Source organism: Crocuta crocuta, unplaced genomic scaffold, assembly GCF_008692635.1.
Source record: "Crocuta crocuta isolate KB4526 unplaced genomic scaffold, BGI_CrCroc_1.0 scaffold288, whole genome shotgun sequence".
Lineage (NCBI taxonomy): Eukaryota > Metazoa > Chordata > Mammalia > Carnivora > Hyaenidae > Crocuta > Crocuta crocuta.
The window spans coordinates 4,452,611-4,467,218 of NW_027532607.1; the positions used below are offsets into that span (position 1 = coordinate 4,452,611).

At 48.3% G+C, this 14,608-nt stretch overlaps 1 protein-coding gene across 1 annotated transcript in view; it reads right to left on the bottom strand.

Moving 5' to 3' along the window:
• Positions 1-14,608, bottom strand: part of PRKCA (protein kinase C alpha) — a 405,148-nt gene that overhangs the window by 18,921 nt on the left and 371,619 nt on the right. The window contains exons 14-16 of the mRNA XM_077780362.1: positions 10,676-10,756; positions 2,263-2,370; positions 271-352 (exon numbers count right to left, since the gene is read on the bottom strand). Of these exons, the coding sequence (XP_077636488.1) occupies positions 271-352; positions 2,263-2,370; positions 10,676-10,756 (271 nt within the window). The remainder of the gene's footprint in view (positions 1-270; positions 353-2,262; positions 2,371-10,675; positions 10,757-14,608) is intronic.

Sequence of the window (14,608 nt, forward strand, 5' to 3'; positions counted from 1 at the left end):
ACGTGCCCCGTTCTCTCTCAGCTCTGGGGGGGCACACTGCAGCCGCCCTACTGGTGGGCATAGTCTCCCGCCCCTGCCGGGTCTGTGCTGACTCTGAAAGTCGGCGGGAATCTGGGGGCCTCGGACCACAGCTCGAAGGCAAGGCTGGTACCCGGCCATTTCCCCCACTGCACCCTGAAGAGGCCAGGGGTCACTGGCCTCCTCTCTCCAGAGAAACGGTGGGGGTAACCCCTCTGGGACTTGGGAAAATGGGGTTCAGGAGGAGGTCACNCCGGAAGAAGGCATGCTCCCGCACGTCCCTCTCCCCCTCGGGCCCGCAGCCCAGCCGCTTGCCGGGGTGTTTGGTCATCAGCTGGAAAGCAGCAGAAAAGAATATGCAATGTACACTGTGGTGGCCACAGGTGATGACACCGTATTGTATGACAGAGATGTGCTGAGAGCACAGAACTCAAGTATTGTCCCCGCGCAGAAACAAAAGGTAGTTACATGAGGGGAAGGAGAGGTCTCCCTGATCACAGGGCATCTCTTCACACTGGATGTGTGTATCAAACCATCAGATGGCACATTTTAAATACAGTGCAATAATTTTATTTGTTAATTCTACCTCAATAAAGCTGAAGACAAAAAAAAAAAGATCCACCCCTCCACCACCCCCCCTCCCCCCGCTGCCGCACACATAAAGTAGGAGAAAAAGAGAATATTGGACCATAGTGCCTTCCCTTCGCTAGCTCTGCCCCCAGCCCTGACCATGTGGACGCCTGGAGAGCACCCCAGGAAGTCAGCACTTGCACAGAGTGACCCCCAACTCACAGATACAGTGTTGACAGCACGGATCTTTCTACAGCGATTTCTATGACAAAGGAAGCAGGCAAGCAATCTGGCCCCACAGCCAGACAGAAGAATTTAGGTAGGTGTCTTTATACACTGTCGTGTTAGAACCGCCATCCTAAATGTCTATAAGGATACATATGTGAGGGGCGCCTGGGGGGCTCAGTCGGTTGAGCATCCGACTTTAGCTCAGGTCACGATCTCATGGTTTGTGAGTTCAAGCCCTGCGTCAAGCTCTGTGCTGACAGCTCCGAGCCTGCAGCCTGCTTCAGACTGTGTCTCCCTTTCTCTCTGCCCCTCCCCCATTCATACTCTGTCTCCCTCTCAAAAATAAGTATTTTTAAAAAAAGATACATATGTGAAAAGGTATGTAATCACTAAAAATTGTGCATCTCATGTGATGCTAGTAACAAGCCTCAGTGCCTATTTATTGCCTGGACCAAAACGTATTAATCGGAGACTCGGGGGGTTGACGAAATAAATGCCGGCACCAGCAGGTGACTAGTTAATCCCCATGTGCCTAGTGCAGGACATAGAGGTGAACACGGACTGTCAGCTTTGAGGGCAGGGCCCAGCTCTCCTGGTTTATATATGTAAGCAGTACCTGGCCCTTAGAAGATGGGTGATAAATGCATCCCGACCCACCAAACCCACCGGAAAATGTTAGGAGTGTGCTACCCTCCATCTCACTAGGTCTGACAATAATTTTTGTGGCCTAAACCTTGACTATTAAAGACGGACCAAGTCACGACCCAGTAATCTCCATTCTTAGGTGTCTCCTCAACCGAAACATATGTTCCCCAAAATACACAACCTCGAAGTTTCGTGGCAGTTCTAGTGGTCACGGCTCCCCAAACCAAAGTGGAAACGAGCCAAGAGCCCAGCAGCAGCAGCATGGATGAGTAAACTGTGGTGCGGCCACACAGTGGAACACACGCAGCAGGACAGGAGCCAGAGCCACACATAAAAGAGTGCAGAGAAATCATGAGCATGATGAGTATGAGCAGGGGAGGGGCAGAGAGAGAGGTGGGGAGAGAGAATCCCAAGCAGGCTCCATGCTGTCTGTGCAGAGCCCAATGCGGGGCTCAAACTCTCGAACCTCAAAATCATGACCTGGCCCCAAATCAAGAGTCAGATGCTTAACAGACTGAGTCACCCAGGCACCCTTTTTTTTTTTTCCCCCCAAGGGATGCCTGGGTGGCTCAGTTGGTCAAGTATCTGATTCTTGGTTTCCGCTCAGGTCATCTCGCAGTTTTGTGGGTTTGAGCCATATTTCCCACTATTCCCTGGGAGCCACCAAGCTGGAGCCCTTGATCGCAGAAATGAGTGGCATGGGTTTGCAGTGTCTCCACCACCTCTCAAGAGTGTGGGGAAGGGATTTCCCCTGTCAACCCTCTTGGTCTGTGATTATAAAAGGAATCCAGATCTACTTACTCCTTTGCAGATGGAAACGGCCTCCTTGGACAAGGATTTTGGGTAAGAAACGTTATGCTCCATTATCGATTGAAACAGCTCGTCTTCATCTTCGCCATCAAATGGAGGCTATTCCAGAAAACAGACACATGGGAAAACAGGCAGAGTCATTCATTAACATGGTGCCCAAGGATCTGACTCAGTGCCCAGAAACAGACAGGGTTTTCCGGCACACCAGGGCTGCAGGGTTAGCTCAGCGAAGTTACCAGTTTACTTAATTATCTTTCATTAGGTTGGTGGTTGTGTGTTTTTCACTTCTTCCTCAGTCTCTTTAATTATCCTGCCCTGGGCAACCCAAAACAATCTTCAGGGAAAAATATTTTTGAGTAATGTTTTCAATGATTTGCAAATAAATTATAATTAATCCATGAATCTTGTGATTATGTGTTAAAAAATTTAATTATGATTAAGTTAGGTTACGGGTGGCTCTGCGTGCAGGGGTGGGGGCAGGTGGAGAACACCAGTACCTTTGGATTCTGAGCATGGGGCGATGGGGCCATCAGAACACGGGCAAAAGGGAGTTCCTCGGGTCCAGAAATTCACACCAGGGCCCTTCTGACCCAACAGGGAGTTGCTCTTTCGGGAGCCTGGCACCTGCATGGTAGTAGCGATGCGGGCTTAGCTTCTACTGGATGCTTCTCTCTCCTCTTCGACTGTGTTTGTAGGAGGTCATGGCTTTAAAGTCAGACAGATCTGGACCAGAACTCTAGCTCCACCACCTCCTAGCTGGGTGTCCACAGGCGAGCGACCCATCTCTTTAAGAGGGAGTTTTCCGATTTGTAAAATGGGATTCCCTGGTGAATCTGCAAAACTCTTGCTAGTTTATCATGCATGCAGCAGGTGCCTGATGAAGGGGACCTAGTGGTACTGGTATTTTATTAAGGCACAGGAACAGTCTTAGAACCTGCCAGAACCTCGGGAGGAGCAGGTGAGCTCAGGACGCGCTTCAAGCTTTCTCCTCCAGCAGGTCTCTAATCCTGAGAGGTCTGGCAAATTACCTGTCACTATAGGAGGGACAGTACACAGGATAAGTGGGTTTATGGGCAGTTTCATAATGTTCCTTTTTGGCTTAGCCGACCTTGGGTTTAGCATACGAAAGGCAGACCAAGGGTCAGCTCTCATACAGAGAAGCCCTGTATGTTCAATCTCGTTACATTTTCCTTCTCGTGGAAGAGAGGATCCTCCATCACTCTGGCTGACACGGCTCGGGCTCTGCTAATGCGGAGTCCAGCTTGAATGTAAACTAGATCATGCACCAAAGCCAGCTCTGCGGTGGTCAGCAGCATATCCCTCCTTATCAGACATTTCTGAGTAAGAGAGAGTGTCCGAAGCAAGCAGAGTGCTTCCCCTGAACCACGATGCGGCTCATTCCAAACTGCTCAACTGACCCCAGCCTGAGTGCTCCCCCACCCTCAGCTCTGAATAGGAGTTGGCTGTGGGGTCAGCACATGGAAGCCACACCCACCCAGGGGAAAGATGCAAAGTCTATAAAGAACTCTACCTTGGGCTGGGTATGGGAGAGCTGGGGGGTGGGACCGGCACCACTGTTTTTGTTTTTTGTTTTTGGCTAGAAATATAAATAAATGGGCCTCTTTTCCAGTTGTAGGCGCCTGGTGTAAAGAATATTTAATTGGGTCGAAGCTCGCAGGTGGGTGAGGAGAACTAAAATTAGCCTGCCTGTGAATGGCTCTGAGCAGAGAAGAAACAGCCGTCATGGTGAGTTTCCTTGGGCAGAAATAACATGGCGCTTGGGATGCCCACAGTCAAGTCAGCTGGGCACAGACACGCCGCTTGCAAGTGCGGATGGCCACCCGGGTCAGCGGGGTTGTGCCCCCTCCATCTACAGAGAGCAGAGCAGGACATCCTGGGGGTGTGAGCATAGCTGCGCCGGCTGGGGAGCTCCTGTTGTCCATCCTACCACACCTTCTCTGCTGATATCATGCAACCCACTTTTTCAGGACACCTGTGATATGACACACACAACATCCCATTTTCCCGAGTAAGTGATCCATAAATGCGGCTGGTTTTCGGCCAAGGGGAACTTCACAGCTAAAGCAAACCTGGTGTGGCTTCCACTCAGGGCTGTGAATTGCATACATCCAGGGGGCCCCGTTCACTCCAAATTTCCTATGTGTTCCTTCTCTACAGTGACATGGTGCCTGGGATGGGGGCAGGGCATAGATTCTGCTCCTGGGTAACCAAACAGCACCTCCCAGTGTGGCCCCTTAGGGCCACGAGTCAGGAGAAACTACAGACTTTGTGGATCTTGGTGCAAAATGAAAACGTGGGCCCCTTATCAGATAACTGTTGAGAATTTCAAGACAGCAACAGCAGAGCATCAAACCAGATGCGTGGGGTTCTTGGAGCGTGGGTCCTGTATGACTACATAGGTCTCACGCCCACGAGGCTGGCCGAACATGGTGAACTTCGTTGAGTAGTGACAGAGGTACCAGGGAGAGTCAACCGGTCTCTTTGGCGGTGCTCAAGTACAAGCAGTAGAAATGCTACTGGGGCTGAGTCACAGATAATTCAAGCCAAAGGCTTATGAGAAATTCTCTCCAAAGACAAACCATCACCAGGGATCTTTCTCACATGAGGCAGCAAGAACCTCTGCGTTTGACAATTAGATCAACGCAGCTGCCTCTCCCCCACCCCCGACTCTGACGTGGAAGATGGGAATTTGGGGGGAATATTCCATGCAGGGCACTGGCCTGTTGCACCTGCTGAATTGTCCTCCTGGCGTGGGGGACCAGCTTGGCTCAGGTGAGCTGTGTCTACTAATGACCAAAGGAAGTAGATGGCCATGAGGTCCCCTCTGTGTTCTCCCCGAGAGGAGGACACCCCAGAGAACATTCCTTGGCTATTCAGCCTACAGGATACTCCTGGGTCCCCTTCTGGAGATATCCAATAACATTTACATTCGTAAACGTTCTAAGAAGTCCTGCAGTAAAGAAGGCTGTTTAATCCAACGTGAGTCATATAAGCTGGGGATGGAAGAGTTCTGAGGCCCCTTGAGCTCACCTGTTGTGATGAAATTTCTAAGCTAGAACAGAAGCCACACGACTGTGTGTCCTTGGGGGCAGTGCCTTCACATTTCACCCCATGTTTCATCCCTATGTGGCCCCAAAGACTGGGGCCTCCCGTCAGCACATCCCACGGTGGAAAGCTGCCTCCAGCCCTGACGTTCTATTATCACCCACTGCCTGATAAATGGCCGGTATTTGGGAGTGAACAGCAGTAAGGACAGCGGCAGTAGCAGTAACACATATTTTCAGGCTCTTTCTGTGTGCCGGGCACCATGGGGAGCGCTTTGCATGCATCACTCACTTAATCCTCAAAACCACTGTATATCATATGTACAATCAATCCCATTTTACAGCTGAGCTCACTGAGGCTGTACTATGTGCTCTGGCCAGGGTCACAGAGCTGGGATGTGGATGAACCAAGGTTCAAGTACAGACATCTGACTGTGGGGTTGGGGCTCTGAGCCATTCTGAGCAACGCCAATGCCTCATGCTTGTCCCATGGGGTCGATGGTGAAGGACGGTCCCCTGGCGCTGCTGCTGGTGGGGCCGAGTGGGAGGTGCTTAGCTGCTGGTCCCTCCAGCACCTAAAGAGGGTGCCACAGGGGCAGGGGTGGGGGCAGCTATTTTGGTGTCCTGCACAGTAAGTAGTGGGCTGAACACAAAGAGGGGCAGTCACTGAGGCTTGAGAGGTTTCAAGTCACTGTGGAGAGTCTCTCTAGCTTAGAAACTTGGTGTGATTTCCCAGTCTCAATTTGATTGCTTATCTCTTGCCTTTGCCCACACGCCCACTGGCAGTCAGCAGAGGGCACCCAGGGACCCACGCTGATGGCCACCTTGGTCTTGCCTCAGTGGAGTGGGAACAGGTGCCCTGGGGTATCCTGCCCCAGGGCCGGAGTGCTCCACGCTGGAGCACTTCCACTCAGATCTCACTGGTCAGAATCAGTCACATGCTCTATCCAATCACGAGTGAGCCGGGAGGTACAATCCGACCATGTGCCAAGAAGCAGGAAGACACAAAGTATCTGGTGAACAGCACTAATGACCATCATACTCAGGAAAGCTCCCTGGAGCCTTACAGTGAATTAAAGCCCTGTATTCCTGGGGGAGGGGAATTCCACGAAGGTAGCATCCACATTCCCTTGACCTTAATACAAAAACTGTTCTCCCTTTTCTGTGAACTCTCAGGCCTGTCATATTATTTTCAAACAATGATGCACAGTTTGCAGTTTCTTGTTTTTCACGGACTGTTGCGAATACTTTCTCTGGCTACCTGCATTCCCAGATTAGTGCCGCTCAGCTGATACATCCATCATCTGTCAGAGACGGACTTCCCTGTCCACGGGCACACCTACAATGGCTTTGGGGCCACATTCTGAGAACTAGCACCTCTATAAACATCTCTGTGTGCGTCATTTTTTTCCTTCTCCGAAGGACTTCCTAAGGAAAACTTCCCAGGTGTGGGATTATGCAGCTGAAGAATGTGGACATTTTTATGGTTCTCGTTAAGTCTGTCCTGGCCACCCCTGGGAACATTCTTAGAAGTAATTGCTGCTTGGCCTTGGCATTGAAGGCAGGTCAGGAGTGAAGTTATAGTTATATTCATTTCCCTTCCCAGTCACCTCGGCTACTGAGCCTGGTGACAACAAGAGGTAATGTGTTGCTGGAGACTAAATACGTGACCATTTTGGATTGCTTCTCTCCCCTCTTTACCGCATGCTCGTAATCATTTTTAAATGTCTACAAATCTGGACTTTGTGCCTCAGGCTAAGCCACCCGTTAATACGTCAAGTCTTGGCTTGGTGTAAAAACGTTCAGCCCCAGCAGTGCCCTGCTTAGCAATATGCAATTTGTGACTTTTAGGCAGACAGGTGAGGGATGATGCTTTACCCTTTCCAAAACGGTTCCTAAATCACTTCCTAGTTCGCGGCTGATGGCAGTCCGCCATGTTTGTCTCCTGATCACTGGTGACTCTGTCTGATCAGTGGTGACCGGTGGTGGGGTGGGAGAGCACCCACGGACACGGCAGGCTCAAGTTTTGGGATCAGGTACCCATTACCAGTATATTAGGAACGAAGACAAAACATAAAGAATGCTGGAAGAAGGCGATCTAAAGAGGAGAGGGCTGGTGCCTTTATGATAACCCCCGTGAACGCGCAGAGCTATAATATGCTCATTACGGTGCTGGGTAAACACTGTTTTTGCCCGAAAGTAATCATACTTGTCAAGCAATCCAGGAACTGAAGAAAGACTCGGGCTGTTTATGCTTAACTGCCCCCTTGGCTGCTGACAATAAATATACCAAATGAGGAGAAAATTGCAATAAACTATCTTTCCTGCTCATCTCTGGCCCTCTGATGAAAGAGGACAAATTCAGACCACAACCCCTGTCAACAACTTTGAAATAATCTTACTTTCAAGAACAGCGTCTATTCCGTGGGCCGGACCTGGAGGTCGCTGCAGCTTTGGGGGGGCTCTGGGTAACAGGCGCAAAGCCTTCATTATCCTTTCCGGGCTGAGTCACAGCCCAGAAATACATCTGAATTTGCACCGAGTCACAGGGAAGACTAAGAGGTGGGTTTCTGAAATGAAAACACTGTGTTCGGGGCATTCAGGGGGACAATGGGCTGAGTCTGCGGCTGTGCCCGAATGTGGGCTGCCTTTAAGACTTCCCATTTAAAGAGTGTCACCATTTTCAATAGAGATCATGAAAACTTGAAGGAATCCGAACAGGCAGGCTAATGGAGTCTGAGAAGTAGTATGGGAAACAGCAAAAATGTGCCAGCATGTTTATGGTAGCACTGGGCGTGGGGAGAGCACCAGGGACAGTCCCCAAGTGAGGCAGGATGTGAAAATGCACCCCTGAGGGGACTCCCCTGCAGGAGAGCAGCAGATCCTGAGCTCTTCTCTAGGAAGTGAAGCCTCCGGAGGAGCTTGGAGCAGAAGGAAGATGGAGGTGTGTGTGGGAGCGGGTGTGTGGGCGTGGCATGTGTGGGCGTGGCGGGTGTGGGCGTGGCCGGTGTGTGGGCGGGGCGAGTGTGTGACTTTGCTGCAGGCCAGTCTCTTGCTGGCCAATCACGAGTCAGCTCATTGGATCTCTTGTGAAGCGCCTTGGAAACAGATCCTGTTTCCACCCAACCAATCTCTTTTGTTGACATATGCAAATGTGACTCGGTGAAAACAGCATTTGTTCCTGGACTCAAGAGTCAGAGCATTCAAGTGGGATCAAGAAGGGGAACTCAGCTTTTTGTGCCTTTATAAACAGTGTGGCTCTCGGGGAGGGGGAGCGATCATTGAAATTTTATTGTCAGAATTCTAAAGAGGGGAAATTAACTCAAGGGGCAGGCCACTCGCGGTTGTCTCACTAATGATGGTTCTGGATAACTTGCTTTTCTGTGCTTAAAAAAAATGGGGGGTATTTGGCCTGAGATGAACATTTTATTGGGGTTAAAAACCTAAATAAATAATCACAAACCATTTTACTAGTAATCAAGTTTTAACATCACTTCTCAGTTAAGGGCCAAATGTGGGCTAATGCTCTGAACCTTTTAATATCTAAGAGACTACTTTAGTATCTAAAAGATGTAAGACAATGATCATCAATGGCCTCCCACCCCAGAGGGAAAGCCCATGGTCTGTGATGACTTCCATGCTCACACGACCTGGGCTTCCCTTCCTTCTCAGACTTCAGTTCCCACTCCCTCTCTAGGCCACTTTGCTCTGGCCAGACTGGTGGTTTCCCATCCTTTTCTTAAACATGGCTACAAACTTCCACCCCAGGGCTTTTGCACTTACTGTTTCCGCCTCCCAGAAGGCTTTTACCACATATACGCACACGGGCATTCTCTTACTTTTTTTCTGGTCCTTACTTTAGCTCTACGTGAGGCCCTCCTTGGTCATCCTCGATAAAATCTCAAGTCTCCTCCAGCACTACATCTTCTTTTCCTGCTTTGTTACTTCTTCTCTTCTCACTATTCTGTATTTTCCTTATTTAACTCATCTACTGTCTCTCTCTCTCTCTCTAGACTATAGGCCTCACGAAGGTAAGGGTTTTTGTCTGTTTTGCTTACAATAACCAAGCATTCAATAAGTATATGCCGAATGAATACACACGAGTCAATGGATGTCAAATGTCAGAAAGGGTGATTCTCCCCTCCCCCCGGAACAAAGATCCAAAGACTTCCTTGGGGGTAGCTTAGCTGCCCAACACAGGCATTTCTTCCCATTTTCTCAAGGCTTTCGGCTATGGAGGGTCAGACTCCTGGACACCAGTACTTGAGTGCTGGGAATTATAAAAAGCTGCCCACAGCAGAGTTGTTTTTGGGTACGACGACAGAAACCTGGCAGACAGATTCTCACCCGACCTGCTTCCCCTTGCTGAGCTCACAGGCACACTATGCTTCCCAGGCCTTTGCGTCTGGGGCCATGTGGCCGGTGGGCCACAGCGGGGAGAGATGTGTACCACACCTCTAGGCCTGGCCCCTAAAACATTCCATGCAACATCCCTTCTGCTCTCTCTTCACTGGCCAGTTGAGTCAGGAGGGGGTCCCTAGAGGAATACGAGGCCCTAAAAGATGGCAGGGCTTGGATGACCACGTGGACCGTATTCCCACCCCACTCCCCGCCACCACATAGGACCCTGCCGAGAATGTAAAATAAATCCGTGTTGTGTGTTAGACCGCGGAGACGTTACGGTTGCTCGTTAAAGCGGCTACTGCAGCTATCCACCGACGCGGATATTAAGGCCATATATTAAAACACGCCAGCCTAGGCCGTAATCCCCCTGGTTATCTGACCTACGCTGCCTTCCTCAGAGAAACCTAATCTGTCTTTTTTGTAACTGGAGGTTCAGCCTCCTTTCTCCTTTGTGAAAATTGCAACAAACTGCCAAGGGTGAGATAAGGAGAGATGGCAAGGAGCTATTAAAACGATTCTTCAAGTCTTACTGTCGTTTCCTCTGATAATAATAGCGATGATAGACACCAGGCAGCCGCTGGGGTAATGTGTGCAGACAAACGTTCCGGGGCCCGTGACCCAACCCCAGTGCTGAGATCCTGAAAACCTACAGAGGCGCCTGTCGTCCTCCAGGGGGCTCTTGTGTAGAATATGAAGGCTCCATTGTCTGGGCCCAGGTTGTGGCGTTTTTATGACCAGGAGATGATTGCTGTGCCTACTCAGTATAATCCACCGTCAAGGGGAAGGAGGTGGCAGATTTCTCCCTTGTTTACCTGGGTTAGGGAAGTCAGACCAGCAGCAAGAGCTGCCAGGTCCCGCCACCGTGGCCCGAACCGAGGTGAAATAACTCACATTATCCAGCAATAAACAAGCATGAAAACATAGCGACACGTTACCTGCCCGGCTAGCATTTCATATAACAGAACGCCATAGGCCCACCAGTCCACGGATTTCCCATACGGCTGATAAGCGATTATCTGTGGGAAAACACACACATCAGTTACAATTAGTGGCAAATCAAGAAGCCTGTGTTGGAACAGATATGCCAAGCAGGTAGGCCTTTCTGCACCAAGGGGAAAGGCCCTGCAAATCAGAGACACCAGGAACTACCTCCCAGGAATTCACTAACCAAAACCTGTTTGGGAACAGCGCCTCTGAATCTTTCTGGAGAAGCCACAGAGCGCTGCCTGAAGGTACATTTAATTAACCTCACTGGTGACAAATATTTGGACAGTGAGGTGGATTTAATTTTCGGAAGAAACCAGAGGTCATTCAGACCTAGGGTCTGGTAGATATGATAATCAAGCTATGTAACAGAATTTTGATGATGGTCATAATGTATCTGAAGTTTTTCAAAACATTTTTAAAGAGATGTAAAATGATCCAATGTAACATTCGAAACTTGTTGAATCTTGATTCAAACCAAACCAACTGTAAAAAAAATCAGGAACATTAAAATGTGGTCTTGATTTAGATGTTAAGAGATTATCACTAATTTTGTTAGGTGGGAAAATGGTATGATTAGTTAAAAAGTGTCGTGTGTGTGTGTTTGTGTGTGTCTGTGTGTATACAAATCTTCTTTATCCATTCACCAATCAATGGACATTTGGGCTCTTTCCATAATTTGGCTATTGTTGATAGTATACAATGGAGTATTACTCAGCAATCAAAAAGAATGAAATCTTGCCATTTGCAACAATGTGGATGGAACTGAGTGTATTATGCTAAGCAAAATAAGTCAGAAAAAGATAAATATATGATTTCACTCAGATGTGAAATTTAAGAAACAAAACAGGAGGAGCCTAGGTGGCTCAGTCAGTTAAGCATCTGACTTCAGCTCAGGTCATGATCTCACAGTTCGTGAGTTCGAGCCCTGCATTGGGCTCCGTGCTGACAGCTCAGAGCCTGGCTTCAGATTCTGTGTCTCCCTCTCTCTCTGCCCTCCCTCACTCATGCTCTGTTTCTGTCTCTCAAACATGAATAACCATTAAAAAAACAAAAACAGATGAACATAGAGAAAGGGAAGGAAAAACATGATAAGAAAAATAAAAGATAAGAAAAAATAGGATACAAGACAAAATAAGAGAAAATAAGATAAAAATAAAAAGAGAGAGGGAGGCAAACCATAAGACACTCTTAAATACATAGAAAAAAAAACCCCTAAGGTTGCTAAAGGGGAGGGTGATGGGCATCAGGAGGGCACTTATTGGAATGAACACTGGGTGTTATATGTAAGTGATGAATCATTAAATTCTACTCCTGAAACCATTATTACACCCTATGTTAACTAACTTGGATTTAAATAAAATTTTTTAAAAAATAGTAACTCAAATGAAGAGTCCTTTTTGGTTAGAGATGTGTGTATTTATGAGTGAAATGCATGAGAGATGAAGTATTTATGGGTGAAATGACATATCTTAGATTTGTTTTAAATACTTCAGCAAGATGGGCGGAATAGGGTCAGAACAGATGAAATGAGATGCCAAAATGCAGGCAGCCGGTGAGAAGCTGGGTGATGGGTCACAGAGTCCTGTCCCCGACTGCTCCCTCCACCTCTGTGGCTCTCCAAAGTACCAGAATAATCCTAGGGCCTGCCCTCACGGAAGAGGGGAACAGTGACTTGAATTTCTAGTTCATGGGCTATTAAAACACTGGCATAGCTGCCCAAGGCCCACAGTCCCTGCCCCCTCCCCCCACCATGGATCGAGCCCCCGGATTCCAGGTGAAGACATCCCACACCCCAACAAGTACTTGGCATGGCCATTTTACCATTTTGCACACACATTTGACTTTGAAATGTTCTAGGGTATGTTTTTAACGGTCCACAGTGTCTCATGAAACGTCCTGGGACAGAAAGAAACCTTCTGCATGTCTCTTCCTCTCCATTTCTTTACTGTATTACTAACATGTCTCCCTGTAGAACGAGCAACACAAGCTCTTGTGGCTTGCCTCGGCGTGGGCGGCGACAAGGGGGCACACACTTGGATCTGGCAGCTTGAGAGCTCATTTTCTTGACAAGAAAATGATAACCAGAGGAACCTACGAGGGGGCCTTCATTTCTTTTTTAAACTCCCATTTGTTCTTTTTTGAAAACTCGGAAAATGCACACATACGGAGTATAAAAAGCCCTACCAAAACGAGCCACTAAGCACCACCTGAGGATGGAAATTGACGCTTGTCATTCTAGTTCTAAGACAGGAAATTACTGGATCAAAGCTTGCCTTGACCAAGCAGAACAGCAAGAGAAATTCTCTCTGGGAGAGTAAAGGTGCACACTTGCTAAGCACCTACTATGTAAAAGATGCTCTAGGAATATTCTGGAGAACCCAATGCTGCAGAAATGATTATTCCTCCCATTTCATAGGTGAGAAAGCTGATGTAGCAAAAAGTTTAAGAGACCTGCCCAAAGCCAATCAGTTCATAAGTGGTGCTCTCTGAATACTGACGTTTTTGTTTTAAAAATACAGTTTGTGGCTTTCAAATATATGTAATCATGCACACTGAGGCTCATGTTAATCCAAGGGTTTCGAAGATTAAAGAGGCTTAAAATCACCGTTTCAGTTGTACCTGTATTATTTCAACAGCACTTGAATAAAATTTGTTCTTGTAACTGTATGAAAACCAGTCGGGGGAAATCTATTTTCATGGATCAGTGTTTTAGTTACTCTGTTTCTAACACAGGCGGAGCAGAGGCGCGTGTTGCTGTGGGAATTATCAGGCTGAGGATCGGTGGGGGCCAAGCGAGGGAGGTCACGGCGCATTTCATACCCTCTAGTCTACCGCTATCTGAGCAACCTTACCAACCAGGCTCCTCTACTGGGCGGTAGAAAATGCCACCTGCATTTGGAAAGCTGTCAGAGGTCAAGGGTATGGAAACCCTGTTTCTGGCCAGAATGATTCACAAAGTCTGAAAGCCAGGGCCGCCCCAAGAGCTTTGCTTTGTCTTCTCTCGACTCTATTATCAGCTTTGGTTCAACTCGCTTTTTTATTTTCTGTTTCCACAGCATTAAACTCTCATGACTCCTGCTGATAACACCCTCTCCTTCCTCCAGGGCTTACCAAAGCACAGGGCCAAGTGCCAGTGGGCTCGTTTTTCTCTGCGATAGCCCTTGGCAGTCTCTGGAGCCCCCCAGCCCAGCTACTGGGCCGAGATGACAGTCATGCTGAATACTGCAGTGCCTTCGACTCTAATAACAGGACATGATCTGGAATTTAGCCGGAGCATTTCTTCTCAGAAAAGTTCACAATATCAGCCCTGACTTGTGCCCTCCACAAAACAGGAAGGTCCGGAGATCTAAGTTACAAGGTATAGGGTGCAACCTGACCATTGCAAATTCGCCTTAATTTTATTTTTTTAAGGTTTTTTAAAAAAGTTTATTTTTGAAAGAAAGAGAGCGAGTGAGCGCACAAGCAGAGGAAGGGCAGAGAAAGAAAGAGACTCAGGATCTGAAGCGGTTTCCAGACTCTGAGCTATCAGCACAGAGCCCGACGCGGGGCTTGAACTCATGGACCACAAGATCGTGACCTGGGCTGAATGGATGCTTAACCAACTGAACCACCCAGGTGTCGTGCAAATTCATTTTTAGAAGGAAGCATGCTATCCTCTCAATGATGAGCTGCTACAAACATATACCTCCAATTACCCAAAATCCCACTGCAAAAAGGAAATGGTGTTAGAGAGCCCCATGTGAAGACACACATTTAGATACACATGTTTCAGGATGCTGGTTACCCCATCCCTTGTGAGCTGTCGCGACCTGCACTGTGCGGTACAGTAGCTACTACCCCCATATGGCCACTGAGCATTCGAAATGTGACTTAGTGAAAAC